The sequence below is a fragment of the Syngnathus scovelli genome, chromosome 8 (assembly GCF_024217435.2).
Source record: "Syngnathus scovelli strain Florida chromosome 8, RoL_Ssco_1.2, whole genome shotgun sequence".
Classification (NCBI taxonomy): domain Eukaryota; kingdom Metazoa; phylum Chordata; class Actinopteri; order Syngnathiformes; family Syngnathidae; genus Syngnathus; species Syngnathus scovelli.
This window is the reverse complement of record NC_090854.1, coordinates 18,749,027-18,767,457: the sequence shown is the minus strand read 5'-3', so window position 1 is coordinate 18,767,457 and position 18,431 is coordinate 18,749,027. Positions and strand designations below refer to the sequence as shown.

At 59.0% G+C, this 18,431-nt stretch overlaps 3 protein-coding genes across 4 annotated transcripts; all 3 read right to left on the bottom strand.

Moving 5' to 3' along the window:
- Positions 1-290: 290 nt before the first annotated feature.
- cwc22 (CWC22 spliceosome associated protein homolog) lies at positions 291-6,528 on the bottom strand. Its single transcript, XM_049728310.2, has 20 exons — positions 6,367-6,528; positions 6,111-6,155; positions 5,713-5,933; positions 5,044-5,444; positions 4,782-4,934; positions 4,594-4,722; positions 4,273-4,441; positions 4,085-4,138; positions 3,873-4,008; positions 3,580-3,786; positions 3,355-3,417; positions 3,004-3,099; positions 2,848-2,929; positions 2,667-2,727; positions 2,505-2,582; positions 2,270-2,422; positions 2,016-2,143; positions 1,839-1,940; positions 1,607-1,764; positions 291-1,506 (listed from the first exon to the last, which is right to left on the bottom strand). Exons 2-20 carry the CDS (start codon positions 6,151-6,153, stop codon positions 1,061-1,063), a joined length of 2,880 nt encoding a protein of 959 aa, XP_049584267.1. The 5' UTR covers positions 6,154-6,155; positions 6,367-6,528; the 3' UTR covers positions 291-1,060.
- On the bottom strand, positions 6,372-10,758 carry LOC125973812 (uncharacterized). Its single transcript, XM_049728318.2, has 2 exons — positions 8,156-10,758; positions 6,372-7,963 (listed from the first exon to the last, which is right to left on the bottom strand). The coding sequence occupies exons 1-2, from the start codon at positions 9,911-9,913 to the stop codon at positions 7,229-7,231; spliced, it is 2,493 nt and encodes an 830-aa protein (XP_049584275.1). The 5' UTR covers positions 9,914-10,758; the 3' UTR covers positions 6,372-7,228.
- A 153-nt stretch (positions 10,759-10,911) lies between these two features.
- trappc10 (trafficking protein particle complex subunit 10) lies at positions 10,912-18,362 on the bottom strand. 2 transcript variants are annotated; one of them, XM_049728303.1, is made up of 24 exons: positions 18,117-18,362; positions 17,318-17,399; positions 17,090-17,225; positions 16,822-17,021; positions 16,515-16,710; positions 16,272-16,383; positions 15,919-16,166; positions 15,688-15,834; positions 15,465-15,579; positions 15,182-15,258; positions 15,005-15,096; positions 14,792-14,932; positions 14,597-14,706; positions 14,413-14,516; positions 13,626-14,066; positions 13,398-13,539; positions 13,179-13,337; positions 12,880-13,106; positions 12,686-12,786; positions 12,430-12,562; positions 12,092-12,259; positions 11,829-12,018; positions 11,496-11,690; positions 10,912-11,370 (listed from the first exon to the last, which is right to left on the bottom strand). In XM_049728303.1, the coding sequence occupies exons 1-24, from the start codon at positions 18,190-18,192 to the stop codon at positions 11,126-11,128; spliced, it is 3,837 nt and encodes a 1,278-aa protein (XP_049584260.1). In that variant the 5' UTR covers positions 18,193-18,362; the 3' UTR covers positions 10,912-11,125. The 2 variants fall into 2 exon arrangements, with proteins under 2 accessions (XP_049584260.1, XP_068507645.1); XM_068651544.1 differs by having other exon boundaries at positions 17,090-17,399; positions 18,117-18,189.
- Positions 18,363-18,431: the final 69 nt, after the last annotated feature.

Genomic DNA, 18,431 nt, shown 5'->3' with positions numbered 1-18,431 from the left:
TGGCCCCGCCTTCGTTTAAATGGAGAAACACGTCACCTCGCGACACAATGATGACTTTGAAAAAGTGCACATTCCTAAACAAGTCACGCTTTACAAACGTCCCGATCATATGTTGATAACGTTCTTCATTTTACTTTATCATACAAGACGCACTAAATAATTGAGACCAATGGCACAATGGTGTTGGTTGAGTAACAAATGGGTCCAAATGATTAACAACCATGCTGCCCTGTATTTTGGGTTCCAGATGGCACGATAGCTCACTCCCAACATCAGACGTGCACTCATGATGCCAGACATGTGGGCTGTTTTATTATAAGGGCATATAAAAGTTAGGAGACAACGTTTTTCCATTCTGAAAAATGTCACGAAAATATGGCTCGGGTAGAAACGATGCACTTGCAGCGTTTGGAACCATTTCAACGTCCCGCACCGCAAGCTTCTGAATACGGTCGACACTTCCACCTGTCATGCAGCTGTTTGTTTCGATTATTTGGATTTGGTTGAAATGGTTGTAATGGAGCAGGCAGCCAAGCAGGCAGGCCTACTTGTTGGGGGTACAGCACACACCCGGCTTTCAAAAACATCCCCCAAAGCAATAATCAGGAGTGTGTGTGTGTGTGTGTGTGTGTGTGTCAGTCAACTATCAGCATCTTTCAGCTGGGTGGGTGTCGAAAGCGATGGACAATGAAAAGGGTTGCTGTTGTTTTCAAATGTCGACGGAAGCGGAACATCCATCCATTTATCCATCCATTTATCCATCCATCCACCCACCCCATCCATCCACCCACCCCATCCATCCATCCACCCCATCCATCCACCCATCCATCCATCCACCCACCCCATCCATCCACCCACCCCATCCATCCATCCACCCATCCATCCACCCACCCACCCATCCATCCACCCATAAGTGGTGAATGGTCACTGGCACTTTTTGGCTGAGCGCTGCCATTATTGGATCAAAGTGTCGCGTTTGGTGTTCCGAGGCAGATCCGCCCGAGTTCAGCTCACGTGGCAAAGGTGGAAGTGTGACAGCTGTTTTGTCTGGCAACGTTGTTCAGTGCCGCCTCCTGTCGTCCCGCTCTCTCTCCTCGTTGCGCTCCTCCGCTCTGCCCCTGCCTCGTTTGTCTCGGTCCCGCCGATGCGCGTCCTCCCTCCCCTGCTTCTCCGGGTCCCTCCGATGGCCGTCCTCCCTCCCCTGCTTCTCCGGGTCCCTCCGATGCGCGTCCTCCCTCCCCTGCTTCTCCGGGTCCCTCCGATGGCCGTCCTCCCTCCCCTGCTTCTCGGGGTCCCTCCGATGCCCATCCTCCCTCCCCTGCTTCTCCGGCTCCCTTTTGCGCGGCCGCCCCTTCTCGACTTGGTCCCGCCACCCGCGATCACGATGGGGCTCGGTCGTCTCGCTCTCCCTTCTCACGGTTGCCGTCGACGACTTCTTCTTCTTCTTCTTGTCACTTTGTCCTTTCTGCTTCCTCCTCTTCTTCTTCCTGCGTTTGCCGTCCGAGTCTGGAAAGGCGTTTGGGAGAAAACACACGTCAATGGAAGCAAGCAGCCACGGTGGTGGCAAGTGAGCAAAGGCTGTGATGGAGGCGTTGGGGGCGGGCACCTGAGCTGCTACTGCTGCTGCTGCTGCTGCTGCTGCTGCTGCTGCTGCTGGACGAGGACGAATCCGATTCGTCGGACGAGGAGTCGGAAGATTCCACTTCTTGGGTCTGAGTCATGATCATCTTGGGGGCGTTCTTCAGATGTTCCCTCAGCTCGTCCCTGGAACGAGGGGGGGCAAGCGGCGTGGAGGCGAGCAAAGCCAAAGGGATGGTGCGTCTCGCTCGGTGACTTACGTCAGGCCTCCCAGGCCGATGGAGGTGAAGAAGTTGATGGCGAATCGGGTGTTCCTGGGATTGTCGCGAGGGAAGAGGCCTTCAAAGAAGCTCTGCAGCGTCCTGTCAGACACAGCCGGGTTCAAGTCGGGCTTGGGGGGGAGGAAGGACGGAAGCAAGCAAGCAAGCGGCACGTACATGTCCTTGAAGCGCTGGTTGAGTCTGGGCAGGCCCATGTAGGCGCAGAGCTCCTGGAAGAGAATCTTTACAAAGATCCTGCTGGAGGAGGTGGTAGTCTCCTCGCTGATCTTGATGCACTCCAGAACCTACAAAGGCGAGCGCAGACGGCCATCGGCTTCAGGCGGGCACGCTCCAGCTTTGTACGGAACTGGACCCGAGCCCGAGCCGAGCCGAGCCCAGCCCAGCCGGGCAAAGGATTTTGGGCTGCTTACGCTCCACGGGACAGAGTCAGTGTAAAGGAGGTGCGCAAAGAGTCTGGCCACGTTCCTCAGCTTGTTGGTCTCCAGCCGGTGGATGGTTTCGTACTGCTCGGCAAAGATGGCCTCAAAGCTCTCCATGTACTCCTTCTTCAGCAGGCAGAACCTCTACAAAAATCAAAACCATTTGCGTGACAATTGCGAGGCGGCCCGTTGAAGGAAGGCAGCGCTCCCGATTGGCGCGTCTCACCCCTGCCAGCAGACCAAAGAACTTCTCGTAAGTCCTCTGTTGAGCACAGCAGTCTAGAATCATGTTGCAAAGCTCCTTCTGCGCACGCACACGCACACACACGTTGACACATGAGCGCACTGACAACCAACCGCAAAGTGTGTGTGTGTGTGTGTGTGTTACCGTTTGACTATCGGGAAAGTCCATCTTGATGAGCTTGTGAGCACACTCCTCAAAGTCCAAACTGCACAAGGAAGGAAGTCAAGCAGCAAAGACGCACACGATGAGTTGATCTCGTTTGCTTTTCCCTCCCGAGCGCAACGCGGCCACCAGATGCCCGTGTGTGTGTGTATGTGTGTGAGACCTGGACTGAATGACAAGGTAGATGGTCCGCCTGAAGGCCACCAAGTTGACCTCCGTCTGATCCAAGATGGTCACCTTCTCGTCTGCAGCCATATTGCGTGTGGTCATCATCACAAGCAGAAGCGGGGGCCGGGCCGGGCCGAGCCGAGCATCTCACCTTCCCCCTCGGGCTTGCCGTCGCCATCTTCCTCATCTTGGTCGTCGTCGCTGTCCTCTTCCTCCCCCGAGTCGCCGCTGCCCTCGTCCAAGATGTCTGCCAGCGGGACAAAGTTGTTTTGCAAAGTTGCATCTGCCTCGTTCCCGCTCGGGCATCTTATTCAAACGTCCGGCGCCGCTGAGCTTCAAAGTCGGGCCGTGCGCTTCATCCGCAATTTTTTTTTTGCGCCACCTGAGCGGACGCCCGCCTCACAGTTGGCGGAAGAAAAAAAGCGAAGAAAAAACGCAAGGCGACTGTTGACGCTGCATTAGAGCAACAAGCCATATGGGAGCGCCTGGAGCAGCGGCTTACCTCGCTTCAGCGTCTTGTACTTCTCCTCGTTTTCCTCGAAGTCGGGGTCCATCTTGAACACATCTGCACACACGCACGTTTATCATTGCGCACGCCGCCAAACGCTTTTGTCGTTGACATTTCTTTGTCAACGAGGTCATCCTTAAGTGAAACGGAAGCCGGCCACACAAAAGCAAAAGGAGACGTCGGCCGGGGGCTCGGCCCGTCTCGCCGCTAACGACTCACTGAGGACGTCGTCGCCGTCGTAGTCGTCGTCCAGCGGCAGCATGTGCGTGAACTGGTCGTCCTCGTCCACCAGGTCCAGACCCTCGGGGATGACGGGGTGGTCCTTGAAGCCATCCTTGCGGATGGCGAACATCACCTCGATCATGTACTGCACGCGCTTGTCGATGGCCGACTCGTGCAGGACGTTGCGCAGGCGCTCGAAAATGGCTGCGAGCGAGACAAGGCACCGCCGCCGTAAGCAACTTTGCCACCTGTTACTGAACGTCAACACCGAGGGGAGGGCAGGGGCTCACCGTTGATGCCGCGCGGGGAGACGTCGGTGAGCTTGAGGCCGCACTCCTTGAGGAAGGCGATGGCCACCTCCACGCTGTCGTCGGTGGGCCGCTCCAGAAGCAGCGTCAGCATCTCCAGGCACAGAACCTCGTGAGCCTGCCCGGACCAGACGCAGGCATCAGACGCGCACGAGCATTCCCCCCCACCCACACACACACACGGCCGTACGTACCACGTTCTGGTTGATCAGGTGGGCCACAAACTTGGATGATGTCAGACATTGTTGCTGGAAAAGAAAGGCGCTCTTCTTGTAAAATGACAGAATCCAATTTGAAGGAGAGGAAAACGGGACATTTTTGGGGAAATGCAAATGGTGTGAACGTCCGGTTCCCAAAAGAGGGCGGAGCGCCGCTACGCCACCTTGATGTTGCGCCGGTATCCGCGCCTGAAGGTGAGGATGAGCCGCTTGAGGATGAGCTCGCCGATCTGCGGGAACTTGGAGTTGATGATGGCCACCACGGCGGCGTAGACGTGCGTGAAGATGGGAGACGCCGCCTGCGCCTGCAGCACCGAGCGCGACAGCAGACCCCTGGGCGCACCGGAGCAGAGAGAACGGGATGCATCTCGGGCACGTTCAAAGGGGTTCACATCTAGCCAGCAAAAGCCGTTCCCTGGAGCCGCCCCGTCAAGCGCTGCACTTTAGCTGGCATTTTGATTTTGTTGTCTGCGCGTGGCTCTGACCTGCCCCTGACGATGTTCTCCTGCAGGATCTCCTGGATGATGTTGACGATGTTGGACACGTTGACTTTGTTGATGAGACCGTTGATGGACTTCTTGAGCGCCTCCCAGCTCATCCTCTGGTAGGCCAAGCTGCGAGCGGGGGGGACGGGGTCAGCCTCTCGCCAGCACGTAAAGCGACAGCGCCCTACCTGCTCTTGTCGGTGATCTGCTGCTGCATCAGGCGCAGCTTGGCGGGCGGGATGTAAGCTCCGCCCGTCCGGGTCAAGATGGGGTCCAGCTCCTCCTTCTTCTTCTTGGCCGGCGGATCACCGTTGGCCGAGGGGGAGCGGCCGCGACGATCCCTGAGGGGACACGGGCGAGGCAACTTATGCCGCAACTTCAGATGTTCAAAACATGGCGCCCAAAAAGTGCATTATGACGACTCCTAAGGTTGCTGGCCGAGCTTCTTACCGAGGGTGCCGGCTTCTGTCAGAACCGTGACGGTCTCTGGACCCGGACCGCTCTCGCCCTCTGGACCTGGACCGCTCTCGCCCTCTGGACCTGGACCGCTCTCGCCCTCTGGACCTGGACCGCTCTCGCCCTCTGGACCTGGACCGCTCTCGCCCTCTGGACCTGGACCGCTCTCGCCCTCTGGACCTGGACCGCTCTCGCCCTCTGGACCTGGACCATTCTCGTCGCCTGGACCCGGACCGCTCGTGACCGCCAGACCGGTCTCGTCCCCTGGACCGGTCGAGCCCCGCGGATCTCTCCGGGCTCGCCGACCCGGATCCGTCCCGTCCCACAGATCCAGCGCTTCTGGACGGGGACCCGTCAGGTTGTCCGATATCGGTCGGCGGCTCTTCTGCAGCCCTCTGCGCACAAGCACGGGCCCGTTTCAAAAGCTTTCCGATTCCACAAGTGCGTGAGGCCGCAGGCGGGGGCGCCGGCGTGTATTACGGCGGCGTGTCTGAGCCCAAAATGATTTTCTTCAACCGTGTCGTCACAATCAAAAGATTACAGTCATTCTTAAAGACGTGAGGGGTCCTCCAGCCCACACCAAGTTGTTATTGATTTAATTTTGGCATCAAAAACAGAGATGGCAAACACACGAGTGCCCCGGCTGGCCTTGGTCGCACATACCGTGACGTGAGCCACGCTGCTCCTGATCTTCCTCATGGCAGCGTGATGTTCATCCTCGCTGCTGCTGCTGCTGCTGCTGCCGCTGCCGCTACTGCCGCCGCTTCCTGCCCGACCGCCGGCCGTATCGCCGCCACCCCCTCCTACTTGTTCTTCTTCTTTTTGGTTTGGACTCTCAGGAAGAGGGGAATCCCGCTGGGGCTCAGCATCGTCGTCCGACTCTTCTGAAATGACAAAAAAAACAACTTCTCTCATCCCACATGATGGTAAACACTTGCATCTTTTTGTTTGGCCTCAAAGGTGTGTGCACGCAAACGAAGGATGACAAACGTGGGTAGATTGTGTCACAGGTTCAATATGTGAGCACAGCGGTCCATTCCTAAATATGACGTGCAACTTACCATTGTGTTGTTTGGGCGCAGGACTCGTGCTTGGGCGCTCCATTTCTGAAACGCACATGACAAATGCAGGCATGAGAGCGGACCAACACTTGAAGTTACAAAACACGCCAAGAGTGGTCGTGATTGAACAGATAGCGAGGCAAAACGAGACATTTTCTTGTCTGATTTTCGCCTTTCTCGACCGTGTCTTGGCTCGTGCTAAAGCTAGCAAGCTAAGGCTATCGGCGCCAAACTTGTCTCGGAGGGAGGGACTCACCCTGATTTGAATTCTTTAGACACTCTCGTCTTCTATCACCTTCCTGGACGTTTTTCTGTTAAGTCGCGAATGTAAGCATCCAGCTTGAGCCTTTTGCCGCTGCTAAATCAGAGAGACGCAACAAAACGCAGCCACGGCAGATAAAGAGCACTGTCGCTTGAATAGCTTCCGGGTCACGTTCCTGCCGAAAATGACGACATCCGTTACAAATTGAATATATGACACATTTCTTTCCCTTCAGTTTCATTTGAAAAGTCTTGGTTTACACGTGGGATTGTTATTTTGAGAAGAAAAGAAAAAAGGTTTGGGGCAATTTCTCCGGTATTTACTGGAGTGCCTTTGTTATGTTGCATTCGCCGAAGGTGGGAAATCGAGGCATCCCACCGAACTCGGATTTCTACCCATACCAATTTGTGAAAAACAAACAAAGCAAAAGTAAACTATCGGTCATGTCAATTCAAGCATTACCCTCGTGACATGTGAGCCTGAAGAAAACACCACAAACTTGTTTGATCTTTAATCCATTTGAATGCAAACCACTCACTCACTCACTCACTCACTCACTCACTCACTCAACCCACCCACCCACTCACTCACATCACCATGCAACCTGAAGTCCGATTTCACAATTCACTCACATCGTCATGCAACCCGAAGTCCGATTTCACAATTCGACGAGAACAAAAAAATTCAGCTGCGACAAACTCAGACAGACGAGCGCTGGAACGCACGGTCCGTGCCCTTGACCTGCATTGGAAATTTCCAGCAAATGCCCCAAACACTTTATTCCTCATCGTAAATTCTCTTACGGAAAACATTGCAAAGGACGTTCCAAACGACACCCCTCGGACGGTTCCACGAGTTAGGGCTTGTACTGGTAGATCTTGACGCAGTGGTTCATACTGTCAGACACCACCAGGCGGCCTCCCGGCAACAGGCCGATTCCACGCGGACCGCTCAAACCCTGAGCCACCAGGGACCGGCCCACTCCGTGCGCCGGGTACATCAGGACTCTGTGGGCGTCCCCCCGGTCGGCCACCAACACGTCGCCCTCGGCGTCGATACAGACACCCCAGGGGCAGACCAGGACGGGCCCCATGGCCGAGCAGACCCCTAGGACCCGTATGGTGTTCCAGCCGGGTTCGAGGACTTTGACGCAGGCCACGCAACCAATCTCTGTGCCACGCTCGGAAACAGCCACCATTCCTGAGCTTGCGCAGGCTGCCACCAAGTAAGGGCGGTGGAATCCAGTCACCACTGTACGCTCTAAGCGGGACCCAGTCTTGTGGTCCAGCTTCAGGACAAGAAGGTTACCTTTGCGGATATCCGCCACCAAGAACTGGTCTAGCCGTGTCACAGTCACGCCCCTGGGAGCCTCTAGGTCGTCTTGAGCCACACTCGATGCCGACCCTCCGAAGGTCTGGAGGAGTCGTCCGTGTCGGTTGAAGACCAGCAGGGCGCGCTCTGCTGCGCAGCTCAGTGCCACCAGGCCTTTGGAGTTGACGGCGATGTCAAAGAAATTCCTGCATCGCCCAGCAAAACCGTCGGAACTCGGGGAGGTGACTTGCTGCAAGATGTTGCCCTGGGGGTCCGTGACCTGGAGACCGGAGTTTACTATTAATGTAGACTCCAAAGTCAAGCAGCCACCAATTGCACAGGCCAATGTTATTTGTGTTAGAGTGAACCAGAAGAGGCCACAGACAAACCAGACAAAAAACGTACAAAGCATTTTTGTGGTGGCAAAGGAACTCTGGAAGTAAACAAACACACACTGCGCCAGTGCGCGTACCTGGACACGAGCGTTCCCGCAGTCCACGATGAAGATTTGCCCGTGTGGCATGCAATGTAGCCCGCTCGGAAAGGTGAAATCTGCCCGCCCGGAGCCCTGCTTCCCAAACTGCCGGATAAGACGACAGTCTCTTGGCTCCGATTCCTCCCCAAGCGCCACCGGGACCGCAGGCTCCACTCGCTCGCCGCGACCTCTCTTGGGCTCGTGCGAGGAGACAGCCAAGACAGACATGGACAGAGACCTGGCCGCAAGAGGCTGAGCTAGGTAATTGGGATCTTGGTACGCCAGCCGCTGCCCCCTATTCGAACCTCCGCTGGGATTGGGCAAAGCCGCTTTCACGGCGTTTTGGATATTCTCCGGCCACGCTCCTCCCACGCATTCTTTGGTCCCACTGCCAATCAGGGGCCGTGCCATGTAAGGCAGGTCGGCCGCAGACTTGCACGGGCGCAGGCAGGTATCGCTCAAAGCGTCTCTGTTGACGGCGTACTCCCGAGAAGGGCTCACAACAAAAGTGTAGCTGGAGTCCAAGCTGTCCGTTGGCGACGGTGCTCGGCCAGAATCGCACTGTGTCCCGTGAGAGTGTTCGTCTGAGGACGGGCGGTGACCCGAGTGAGGACGTCCTCTGGAGGTAAGGCCCAGGCAGCCGTGGCTGGCCCAGAGCTCTTTCCCCCCGGGGGACGAGGCGGACCTCTTAAGGACACGACCTGAAGTTCCTTCTCCTGCGACGCCTCTCTGGATCTCTCGACTCCACTCGGGTGAAGAAAACGAGGGTTTCCTGTGCATCCTGTTGCCCATCGACCCTCCATCTTCTCTGCAGTCAGGGCTGTGGATTCTTGGAATGTTCTCCAGACATAATAGAAATTCCGTCTCCCGGTCCTGGTGAGACTTGAATCTGGATTCTTTGTTTGTTGACTGCACTGCTGTAGAGGTCCGTCCCCGTTCCCGGACTTCTTTGGGAACGTGATGACTGGTTTCTCTGCATGGAATGTCCTGAGAATGGAGCGCACACGGCTGGCCGTGGGGGCCGCAAGCCCCGGTACGCAGAGATACACTCTGACCGTGCACTCGGATCTCTCCGAAGGTGACAGCGTCAGGTTGGTAGCTGGGCTTGAAGGTGACTTTCTTCAGGGAGAGCGACACTTCCCAGGGTTGAAGGAACTCCGCTACCTCCTTCAGAAGCAGATTCTGCTTTGAAAGACTTCGGTCCACCAGTGTCTGCTGAGCAGCCTCCCGGATTTTCTGCTGAAGTAGGAGCAGTTTCCCAAGCCGTTGGTCCAGCAAAGCCTGGCTGACGCAGCTGGCTGCCACGTTCTCCTTGCGGACCTGCTCCAGGCGCTGCTGCGTCTCTCGGTGATCCTGCTCCACTCGCTCCAGCAGGCGGCGCTCTTCCCGGCCAACTCCTAGGACGGCACGCTCCACGCCCTCCCGTACCGAGTCCACCTCCGCGGCCTGCCGTTCTCCCAGACGACGTAGCTCGGCCTCGGCCAGAACCAGGTGGCCGTGCGCCAGCGCCGCCCAGCCCGATGGGCCCGGAGGCCCGAGGGTGGGGACGGAAGAGGCGGAGTCGCTTGCCAAACGACTGACTGGGATCATTGCGGACGATCTCCAAGTTTTTTCTGGAAACGACAAACGGGATGTTGAAGGCGCACAGCTAGAATTTGGATCCAAGCATTTTTCTCGCCAGATGGTGGCGGCATGCCCGAGACGAGACGAGACGCCCGGCGGGGCTGTGCCTTTAATTGTGGGGACGCTATCCATTATCCGCAACTTTATGATGCAGAAATGAAATGTAAAAATGCTGAGGGAGAAGGAATTAAACCTTGCAAATGCCAAGCGCTTCTGAAGCAGAACGAGTGTCCACGTCTGCTACTTTTTGCAGGTGTCATGTCGAACGTTACTCAATTATTCATTCGTTGATCGGCAGACGTGGTTGTTGGCGCTGCGGTTGCTAGGCGGCCAGGCTGCAAAGTGACACCGACGTACCGTATCCGCATTGCCGAGGTGCATTTCTAAGCTCCTCTGCGGCCAAATGGACTTTGAAAAGCTCATTTCCACACATCGGAGGCGGGCACGTCAAATGATTCCCAATACAAATCAACGCTCAGGCGTTTGACAATCCTGTTGGCGGGGGACTGATTCGAGCAGACCCAAGGACTTTGCTTGAAACTAAAAAAAAATCAATGACTAGATTATTGGGCCGCAGCCGCCACCTCCCGTAGCCTCAGGTACAAATAATTGGAATTGTAATGACAACAAATGAAGTCACCATATATGATACAATTAGATAAGGTTACCGTAATATTATGGAAACAAAATCAATCATTCGATTATCATTGAAATGTCTTGCGTCTGGAGCCAAGATGCTCAAAGTGCAGCGGGAGCTGCTTGAGGCTCCACTTGTTCATTCCAGGAGTGCCAACGCAGGCAAAAAGAAGCAAGCCACAAAATCAAATGTTCAGTCTTACCTTAAGTCAGCTGCCCGAATCTTTGCGGCTGCCCTTCGTTCCTCCTCTGGTTGCTAGGCTACAGGCACGCGTCAGCTGTCGGAACATACATCGGCCGACCGGCCGGCCGGCCCCCTTCTTCCCTCCCACAATAAGACAACCGTTGAGAACAATGACCCGAGGACAATCTGGACCCCGCAAGGTTGCGCCCCACCGACTGCACTGACGAGGCGAGGCGCCAGTGCACAAGATTTGCGTGTTGGCGTAACATCACACAACACACGACGAATCCCGAGTGACTCACGCCTGGCACGTAATTGAGAATTTTATTAATAATATGACTGTCAATCAAATAAGTTTTCTCCCAAACATTTACAATATACACATGGAGGCCAAACAATGAACATCACAAGCACGTGAAGCGCTCCGGTGGCCGTTGTGAGTGTACGTGTGGGGGCCCGCCCCGCCCCGCCCCGCCCCACCTCAAGTGTGAGTCGGGTGCCGCTCCAGGGGTACCTGCCGTCGGTCACGTGGCGTGGACCTCCACAATGTGCTCGTCGGCGGCGGGCAGGACCAGGACTTGCCGAGCGTGGCTGTGGTTGAACACCTGACCGGGACCGAAGGGGTCCAGACGGGGCAGGGCCACGCCCCTGTGCTGCTGCTCGCCCAGCGATTGGACGCTGCCGCGACTGCGCACGCTGGCCGTGTCGGCCGCCGCGTCGTCCAAAGTCTTGTCCAGGAGAGACAGGCTGTCGTTTTCCACCTGGCTGTCTGAAGACGCAGGGCAAATGATGGATTGACGGAGCGCGTCTTTGATATTACCAAACACGCGCGCGGCGTTTCAGAACACGGCTGATACGACGGCGGGCCCAACCATTTGGGAGGGTGTTACTGACCGGCGTCTGCTTGGACGCTGCTGGCGTTGTGAGGAAGATACTTGAGGACCTTGATCTTGGGGAAGGGAAGATGGCCGGCGAAGAGCGGCATGACCTCGATGTGGACTTTGTGAGCCCAAGAGCCCGACGACGACGGCATGGACACCAGGCCCGAACTCCGACCGCACACTGCCCAGTTACTGCTGCTGTCTGCCACTGCACGGGAGCAGGGACGGACGGACGGACGCGTCAGCACTGGCTCGGCACACAAATGACTTGGCTTTCTTCTTCAGAGATTCTGAAGCGTCATTCGCAGCGACGAGTTTGGACAACTCGCGTCGCCGTCCTTCCTACCTTCATACATGACTTTGCCGCTCCCGAGGCCCTCGGCGTCTGTTTTGTCGTCTGCGGCAGCGGCGGCCGGTTCGCCGTCCGCGGGCCGGGCCGCTCGCTCGATGACCACCTCCAGGCCGCAGAGGGAGCCGGAGCGACAGTGACGCTCACCCGCCGGCGGAACCATGTCGGCTCTCACGCTGTACAAGGTCTGCCGGATCCAGAAATAAGATGACGCGACAGCCACACCCGCCCGGGCCAGAGCGCCCCCTGATGTTTCTTACAGGCACGTTGTCCATCAGGAAGTGGTAGTGGAAGGGCTCGAAGGCGGCGTCCTCGCAGCGCCCGCGGGGACAGAAGCTGGCCGAGAAGACGCACTCCAGACTGGACGGGAGAGCCTCCTTGCACGTGGCCTCCCACAGGAAGTACACACTCTGCTTACTGCATAACAACTACACACACAGGGGGGGCGGGGCGGGGCGTGGCGTGGCAGGGGAGGTGGTGTCACACATCAATGGGTGGTCAAGAAGGAAAGTGTCACCTAGCCTTCATCATAAGTGTTGCAGAAAAGGATTTTTTTTCTTGCTTTTGGACCATCAGCTGATTAAGGTGAGCCGCTCACCTGCCGGGCGCAGGCATTGAGGCACGGCATCTCCAGAGAGGCCCGCCGCTGTGGCCCTTTCTCGGCCAGTTTGACGTGGGCCAGCGTGAAGTCGCAATCCGACACATTGTGCACGCATACCTGGATGTACTTCCTGGAGGGGGTGGGAACCGGAGAAACGCAAACAAAAAATGAGACTCAGAAGCCCCGGCGGCAGATCGGCCGCACTTTGAGAGCCCGAAAAAGACGGCCGTCTGCGCGGGTCGCCGGCTCTCACCTGTTTCCGGCCGATAGTAGCGAGTGCTCCGTCTTGAAGGGGATGTGGAAAGTGAGGCTCAGCAGGGTGGAATAGATGGACCACGGACAGTCGATGGACATCTGGGGACAGAGAGAGGGGCAGGCGGGCGATCAGGCAGGTGGGCGGGCGGACGTCCCACCCCCAGAGGAGCCGCGCCCACGGTCCCCGCTCACCCTCTGATCGATGGCGGCCATGGCCGTGTCGGGGTGACTGTAGCTACGAGGCCGGCGCGGCGCCTCGCCGTTGGTCAACCTTTCGTCTGCGAGCCGCTCCGGCCCAGGTGGGATGAGGCACAGGACCTCCAGATGGAACTCCAGCGTGTGGTAGGGAGGGGTGGGAGGCAGGCCAATGCTGGTCACCTTGTCCGAGGACTGGACGGACAATGCGCTCTCCGCCACGGCTGTCCAATGAGGAAGCAGCGGCGCAATTAAAGTCTGCGGTGCGATGGCGCCGCCGGCCATGGCCTACGTACCGCCTCCGTTGTTGGCAATGCGTGCCGTGCAGCCGACGTGGGCCAGAACCGGCATGCTGTCGCTGTTACTGAGCTGCAGGGCGTCGCCCTTCCTCACGGCGTAGTGGCCCGTCAGCAGGGTGAACTTGACCCTCTGCGGGAGGCCCGCCAGCAGCGGCTCTGAAGGCGCACAAATGAGGATATCGCCCCGCTGGGTTGGCAGTTGGCGCGGCGACCCACCTGAAAGCGGACGGACGCTGAGCTGCGGTTCCTGAGAGTAGACGTGGTACTGGACCGAGGGGTAGATGTGAGGCAGGACAAAGTTGACATTGGCCAAGGTGACGCACAGCTGCCGCAGCGTGTAGGTGCCCGCCTCATTGCTCTGCGGAGAGAAAAACAAAGGCGCTCTTCGTTTGGGCCCACCCGCCGACACGACACCTAAGACGGTAGACAGCGGCGGCGTCTCACCGCCGCGGCCAGGACTACGCTGTTGTCTCCGGGCTCCAGCGTGATGCCGCTCGCCCTCAGCACCGGCGCGCCCTCCTTCAGGGCCGCGGGCGGCGCGCCCGAGGCGCCGTTCCGGGCCGGGGGGCCGGAGGCGTCCGGAGGCGAGCCGCTGTCGTGGCGCCGCACCAGCAGGTGGGCGTTCCTGCACACCACGCCCGCCGAGCTGAGGGAATCGTCCGAGGGGCTGCGGTCGTGCGCCTCGTCCATCTCCGGCGGGGGGCCGGCGCTCAGGGAGGACGGCCGCCCCGGCGCAGTGACGGCCGCCTCAAAGTCCACCGTGCCGGGGAGGGCCGCTCCGCGAGCGCCCCCCTTGGTGACCCGCTCGGCGTCCAGGTGGACGCCGACGGCCAGCTCGTCCACCCGCACGGCGACAGGCATCAGGCAACGCAGCGTCAGCTCCACCTGACAACGACGTCAATGATAACATCGTACCAGACAAGCGGCATATCATGTATGGCTGGAAGGGAGGGAGGGAGGGAGGGAGGGAGGGAGGGAGGGAGGGAGGGAGGAAGGAAGGAAGGAAGGAAGGAAGGAAGGAAGGAAGGAAGGAAGGAAGGAAGGAAGGAAGGAAGGAAGGAAGGAAGGAAGGAAGGAAGGAAGGAAGGAAGGAAGGAAGGAAGGAAGGAAATGGCCCAGTGCAGAGTGACTTTGTCCCTCCCGCTTGTCAAACCAACAATCTTGATGGAGCGAGAAGCGTATGCCACAGCGCGACTCGCTGCTTGAAAAACAAACGCGAGCCTTGTCATACCCGCAGGGCTGCCCCAGAGTGCACGCAGGCGCCGTCCGGCCCGAATCGGATCCGCGTGAGCTGAGCCAAGACGCCCATGTCCAGCGTGGCGGACGGATCGCCGCCTGCGGAGAGAGCGAGCGAGCGAGCGAACGAGCGGTCGGCATCAGCGGGCTCCCCAAAAAATCCGGCAGCCGTCGCTCACCTTCATCGGCAGGCTGGCCGGCGTAGTCGAGAACGTCGCGGCAAAAGCTCGTCCTCTCCTCCGCGCTGAGGTTGCCGTCACCCGCCAGTAAGGCGCTGGTGCGCAAGGAGCTGCCGCGGGACGGCGGTTAAGGGAACGCAACGCAAGTCGGGAGAGAGCGGCCTTTGGGTCAGCGTCGGCAGAAGAGAAGGATACTCGGCGCTTCGCCTCAGCAGCTTCTGGCACTCGCCCATCTGTTTGCGGGTGTGGGTGACCGGAAAGGTCCAGCCCTCGCAAACGTACGAACGCAGAGCCTCGGCCAGCAAGGCTTCTGCTCGCTCCGGCTCGCCCTTGCTCCTGGAACGCACGGCGCGCAAATAAAGAGACGAAGAAGAAAAAGCGTCATGGCGGTTGCGCTTGCTCGCTCACATGTAGAATTCCGCCAGACTTTTTCCCAACAGTCGGGCAGAGCGCAGTCTCCCGACGGCTCGGTACATCTCCATGGCCGCCTGGCACAGCTCCTGCGGCCGGATCGGGAGGGAAGGAGGAGGTGAGCGAGTGAGCCAACGTAGAGAGCGGCCGTGGGCGCGCTGGCCTGGACCTCACCAGGTAATGCCTTTCAAAAGCTTCCACGGAGGACAAGGCTTCTTTCAGCTTCTTGTAGGGACTCTGCAGGCTGTTGACTGAAACACAAAGCCCAAGCCAGCTGAGCTCAGCTCGGCCCCCTTCTCAGGGGCGTGGTGCGTTGGCGTGTGGTAGCCGTCGCTATCTATCTATCCATCCATCCATCCATCCATCCATCCATCCATCCATCCATCCATCCATCCATCCATCCATCCATCCATCCATCCATCCATTCCTCGTCTATAAACAGGTGTCAGCAACCTACCGGTTTCGGGGCGCTCATCCCCCAGACCGGCCAGCAGGTCCACCGTCCGGTTCAAGTCTTCCGAGGTGGGACCTTTGCACGACACCAGCCCGCAGAGGTGGCCCAGAGCCTTGAGCTGCGAGCAAGTCCACCCGTTCGATGACAATTAGCGCCGCGCTCGTCATCCGGACGGGGACAGATTTGGCTCGGACGCGTGTCGAGAGGCCAGCCGTCCTCCCCTCACCTTGTCGGCGGCGTAGGCCCACAGTCCCACCGTGTGCGAGGCGTTGGCGGCCAGCTGGGCCCGGTCGCAGCAGCTCTCGATGCGGTGCAGAACCTCCAGGCAGCTGAGGAAGACCCAGCAGTCCAGCGCCCCCCGCAGCACCGACACCTGCTGGAGGCGCGGGAGGAGGTCAGCAGGGCGCGTGCGAGCGAGCGAGCGAGCTGGGCCATTGCGGGCGGGCAAAACCAGAACCTCGAGCAGACGCAGCTCCTGCACGCAGTTGTGCAGCAGCTCCAGGGCCCGCTGGGTCACCTCCCAGGGCCTCTGCAGGAAGATGAGCAGGGTGCACTGGCGCGAGAAGAGGTAGCTGCGCAGGTCCAGAAGGCTGGCGGAGCCGCGCTGGATGCTGTCGCGCTTCTCCATGTCGATGGGGCGCCGCAGCAGCAGGCCGCTCCAGTTCAGCACCGGAGAGCAGAAGGAGCCCAGCCACTTGGCCGCGTCTGAGGGCGAGGGAGGGGCCGCCCCGGCCCGCAAACTCAAACGCTCGGCCCCAAAGCCCGCGCCCGCCGAGGCTTGCCGCCCCGCCCAAAAAACGCTGGGCGTACCTCCGGCTCCAAAGTTGAGCACGTACTGCGTGAAGAGCGCGTCCAGCTCATCGTACTGGACCAAGGCGTCTTCAAACTGCTGCAACATCTCAAAGACGAACGCCAGCTCCTCCTGCGGCGGCAAAACCAGAGCAAAAGGGCAAAGTCAAAGGAGCATTCGGGTTGACGAGGAGGTCCGGCCGGCCCCAGTTGGAGGTCAGGCTGAGAAAAGCGCGGCAAGATGGGCTCGGAGCCCGACTCAACCTGGACCATGAAGTACTGGCAGAAGCTCCATCCGGGCTGGGTGCGTTTCTCCCTGAGGGTGCGCATGTCGTCCTCGAAGCGCCCCAGGTTCTTGGTGAAGGACATGAGCAGGAGCGTCCTCAGCTTGAGCAGCAGCGAGTTCCATGACTCCTGAGAGCGCGACGAGTCCTTCAGCGGCTCCGACAGCACCACGCACCTGCCGGGCAGGGAGAGGGTATCGGTTGGAGGCGGCGAGCTGACACGCGCCGGGCCCCGGACGAGACCAGAGCGGAGCGGAGCGGAGCAGGGCGAGGCCCTGGAAGCTGACCTGTCATTCTGCTTGTTGCAGAAGTCGCCGCGGATTTTGTCCACGATGGACGAGCGGGGCAGGATGTTGCCTTTGTTCTTCTTGCGCGCGTCGCCGCCGTCCACCACGATGATGAGCCAGTCGGCCGAGCCGTGCGCTCGCAGGCTGCTCTGCCATCGGCTCACGTCCTCCTTCACCGAGCCGCGGTACGCCTCGGCGTCCTGCCGAATGGCAGCCTCGCTAAGTCTCTCTGCGTCTTCCCTCGCTGGAGCCGTTACTAGCTACTCACGCAGCAGTCGGTCCAGTAGATGTGCAGGAAGGGGAAGGTGAGCAGGGCCTTGGTGCCGTCCTTGGGCAGCAGCTCCTCCTTGAACTGGACAAAGTTGGCCTCCAGGTGGATCATCTTGGGAGCGCGGCCGTACGTCCTCAACACGCACGCACACACACACACACACGGTGGGGAAACATTGAGACACGTGGAAGCCGAGCTCCCGACCGAGAGGTTGTCTCTACTGACCTCCTCCACTCCATGGGCTCGCGGGGCAGCTGCTGAGCCAGGGCTGTGTAGAGAGACGTGAACAAGGCCTGGTCCCCGGCACCTGGCGGGCGGGGCAACAAGGCTCAGCACTGGAAACCGGGACGGCGTCTTGACGACAACCCCCCCCCCCCCCCCCCCCCCCCCCCCCCCGTCCGTCTCCGGCGCTTCGTTTCAAACCTTAACTTTGGCTCGGGACGTCACGGGACAATACCCACAAGTCAGGTGAGCCTTGGACGTGTGGGGCCAGAGACGGAGCAAACAACTTGCATGCTTCACTTGAATGTTTGAAAGCCTAAACTTGGCTTCAAACCCTACCAGGAAAAATCGAGGTCGGATTGGAAACCTCAACTTGAACTCCGAAGTGGGACGACAGAGCGCATGCGCCGCGAAAAACGGACACCCGGCGACCCAGACAACTCAACGGCTCTCATGAAATAAGGCCGAATGAAGGACCAAAATATTTACTGCCGTGACAAGCCGAAAAAAGTCAGGTCTAACGTCAAGGCCCGCTCACCGGTGAGCGCGGCTAACTAGCTGGCTGGCTGGCTGGCCGGCTGGCTGGCTAGCGAGCCGCCGGGAGAGGAGAGCCGAGCGAGCGGCCCCAACACCCGCACCGCAGTGTCCGGCTCCCTGTTCGAGTTGGGAAAAGACCGAGACGGTTCGTGGCACGAACGCACTAATCACTGCTGCAGCTACTGTTCGTGCTAAAGCTAATGCTAACGCTCCCCGAGACAAGACGGGACGGGACGAGACGAGAGCGGAGCGGCGCGGCGCTCACATGTGACGATGGGTTTGTTCTCCATAGCGTAGATGACGGCGGCGGCGGCGGCGGGTTTCTCTTGACCACTGTCCATGTGCGTCAGCGACCACGGCGGCGCGCCATTAAACGGAGCCGCGACCGAGCGCGGCTTGAAAGGAGCAAAGCGCTGCGGACGAGTCAGGCTGAGGCTCCGGTCGCTGCAGTCCGTCTCCAGGCAGTCAGGAATCACTCACTCGACCGAGAGAGGCTGAAGGAAGGAAGGAAGGAAGGAAGGAGCGGGCGGGGGCGGGGCCGGGCACACGTACCCTTCCGGGAAACGCTGACGTCGTTTAA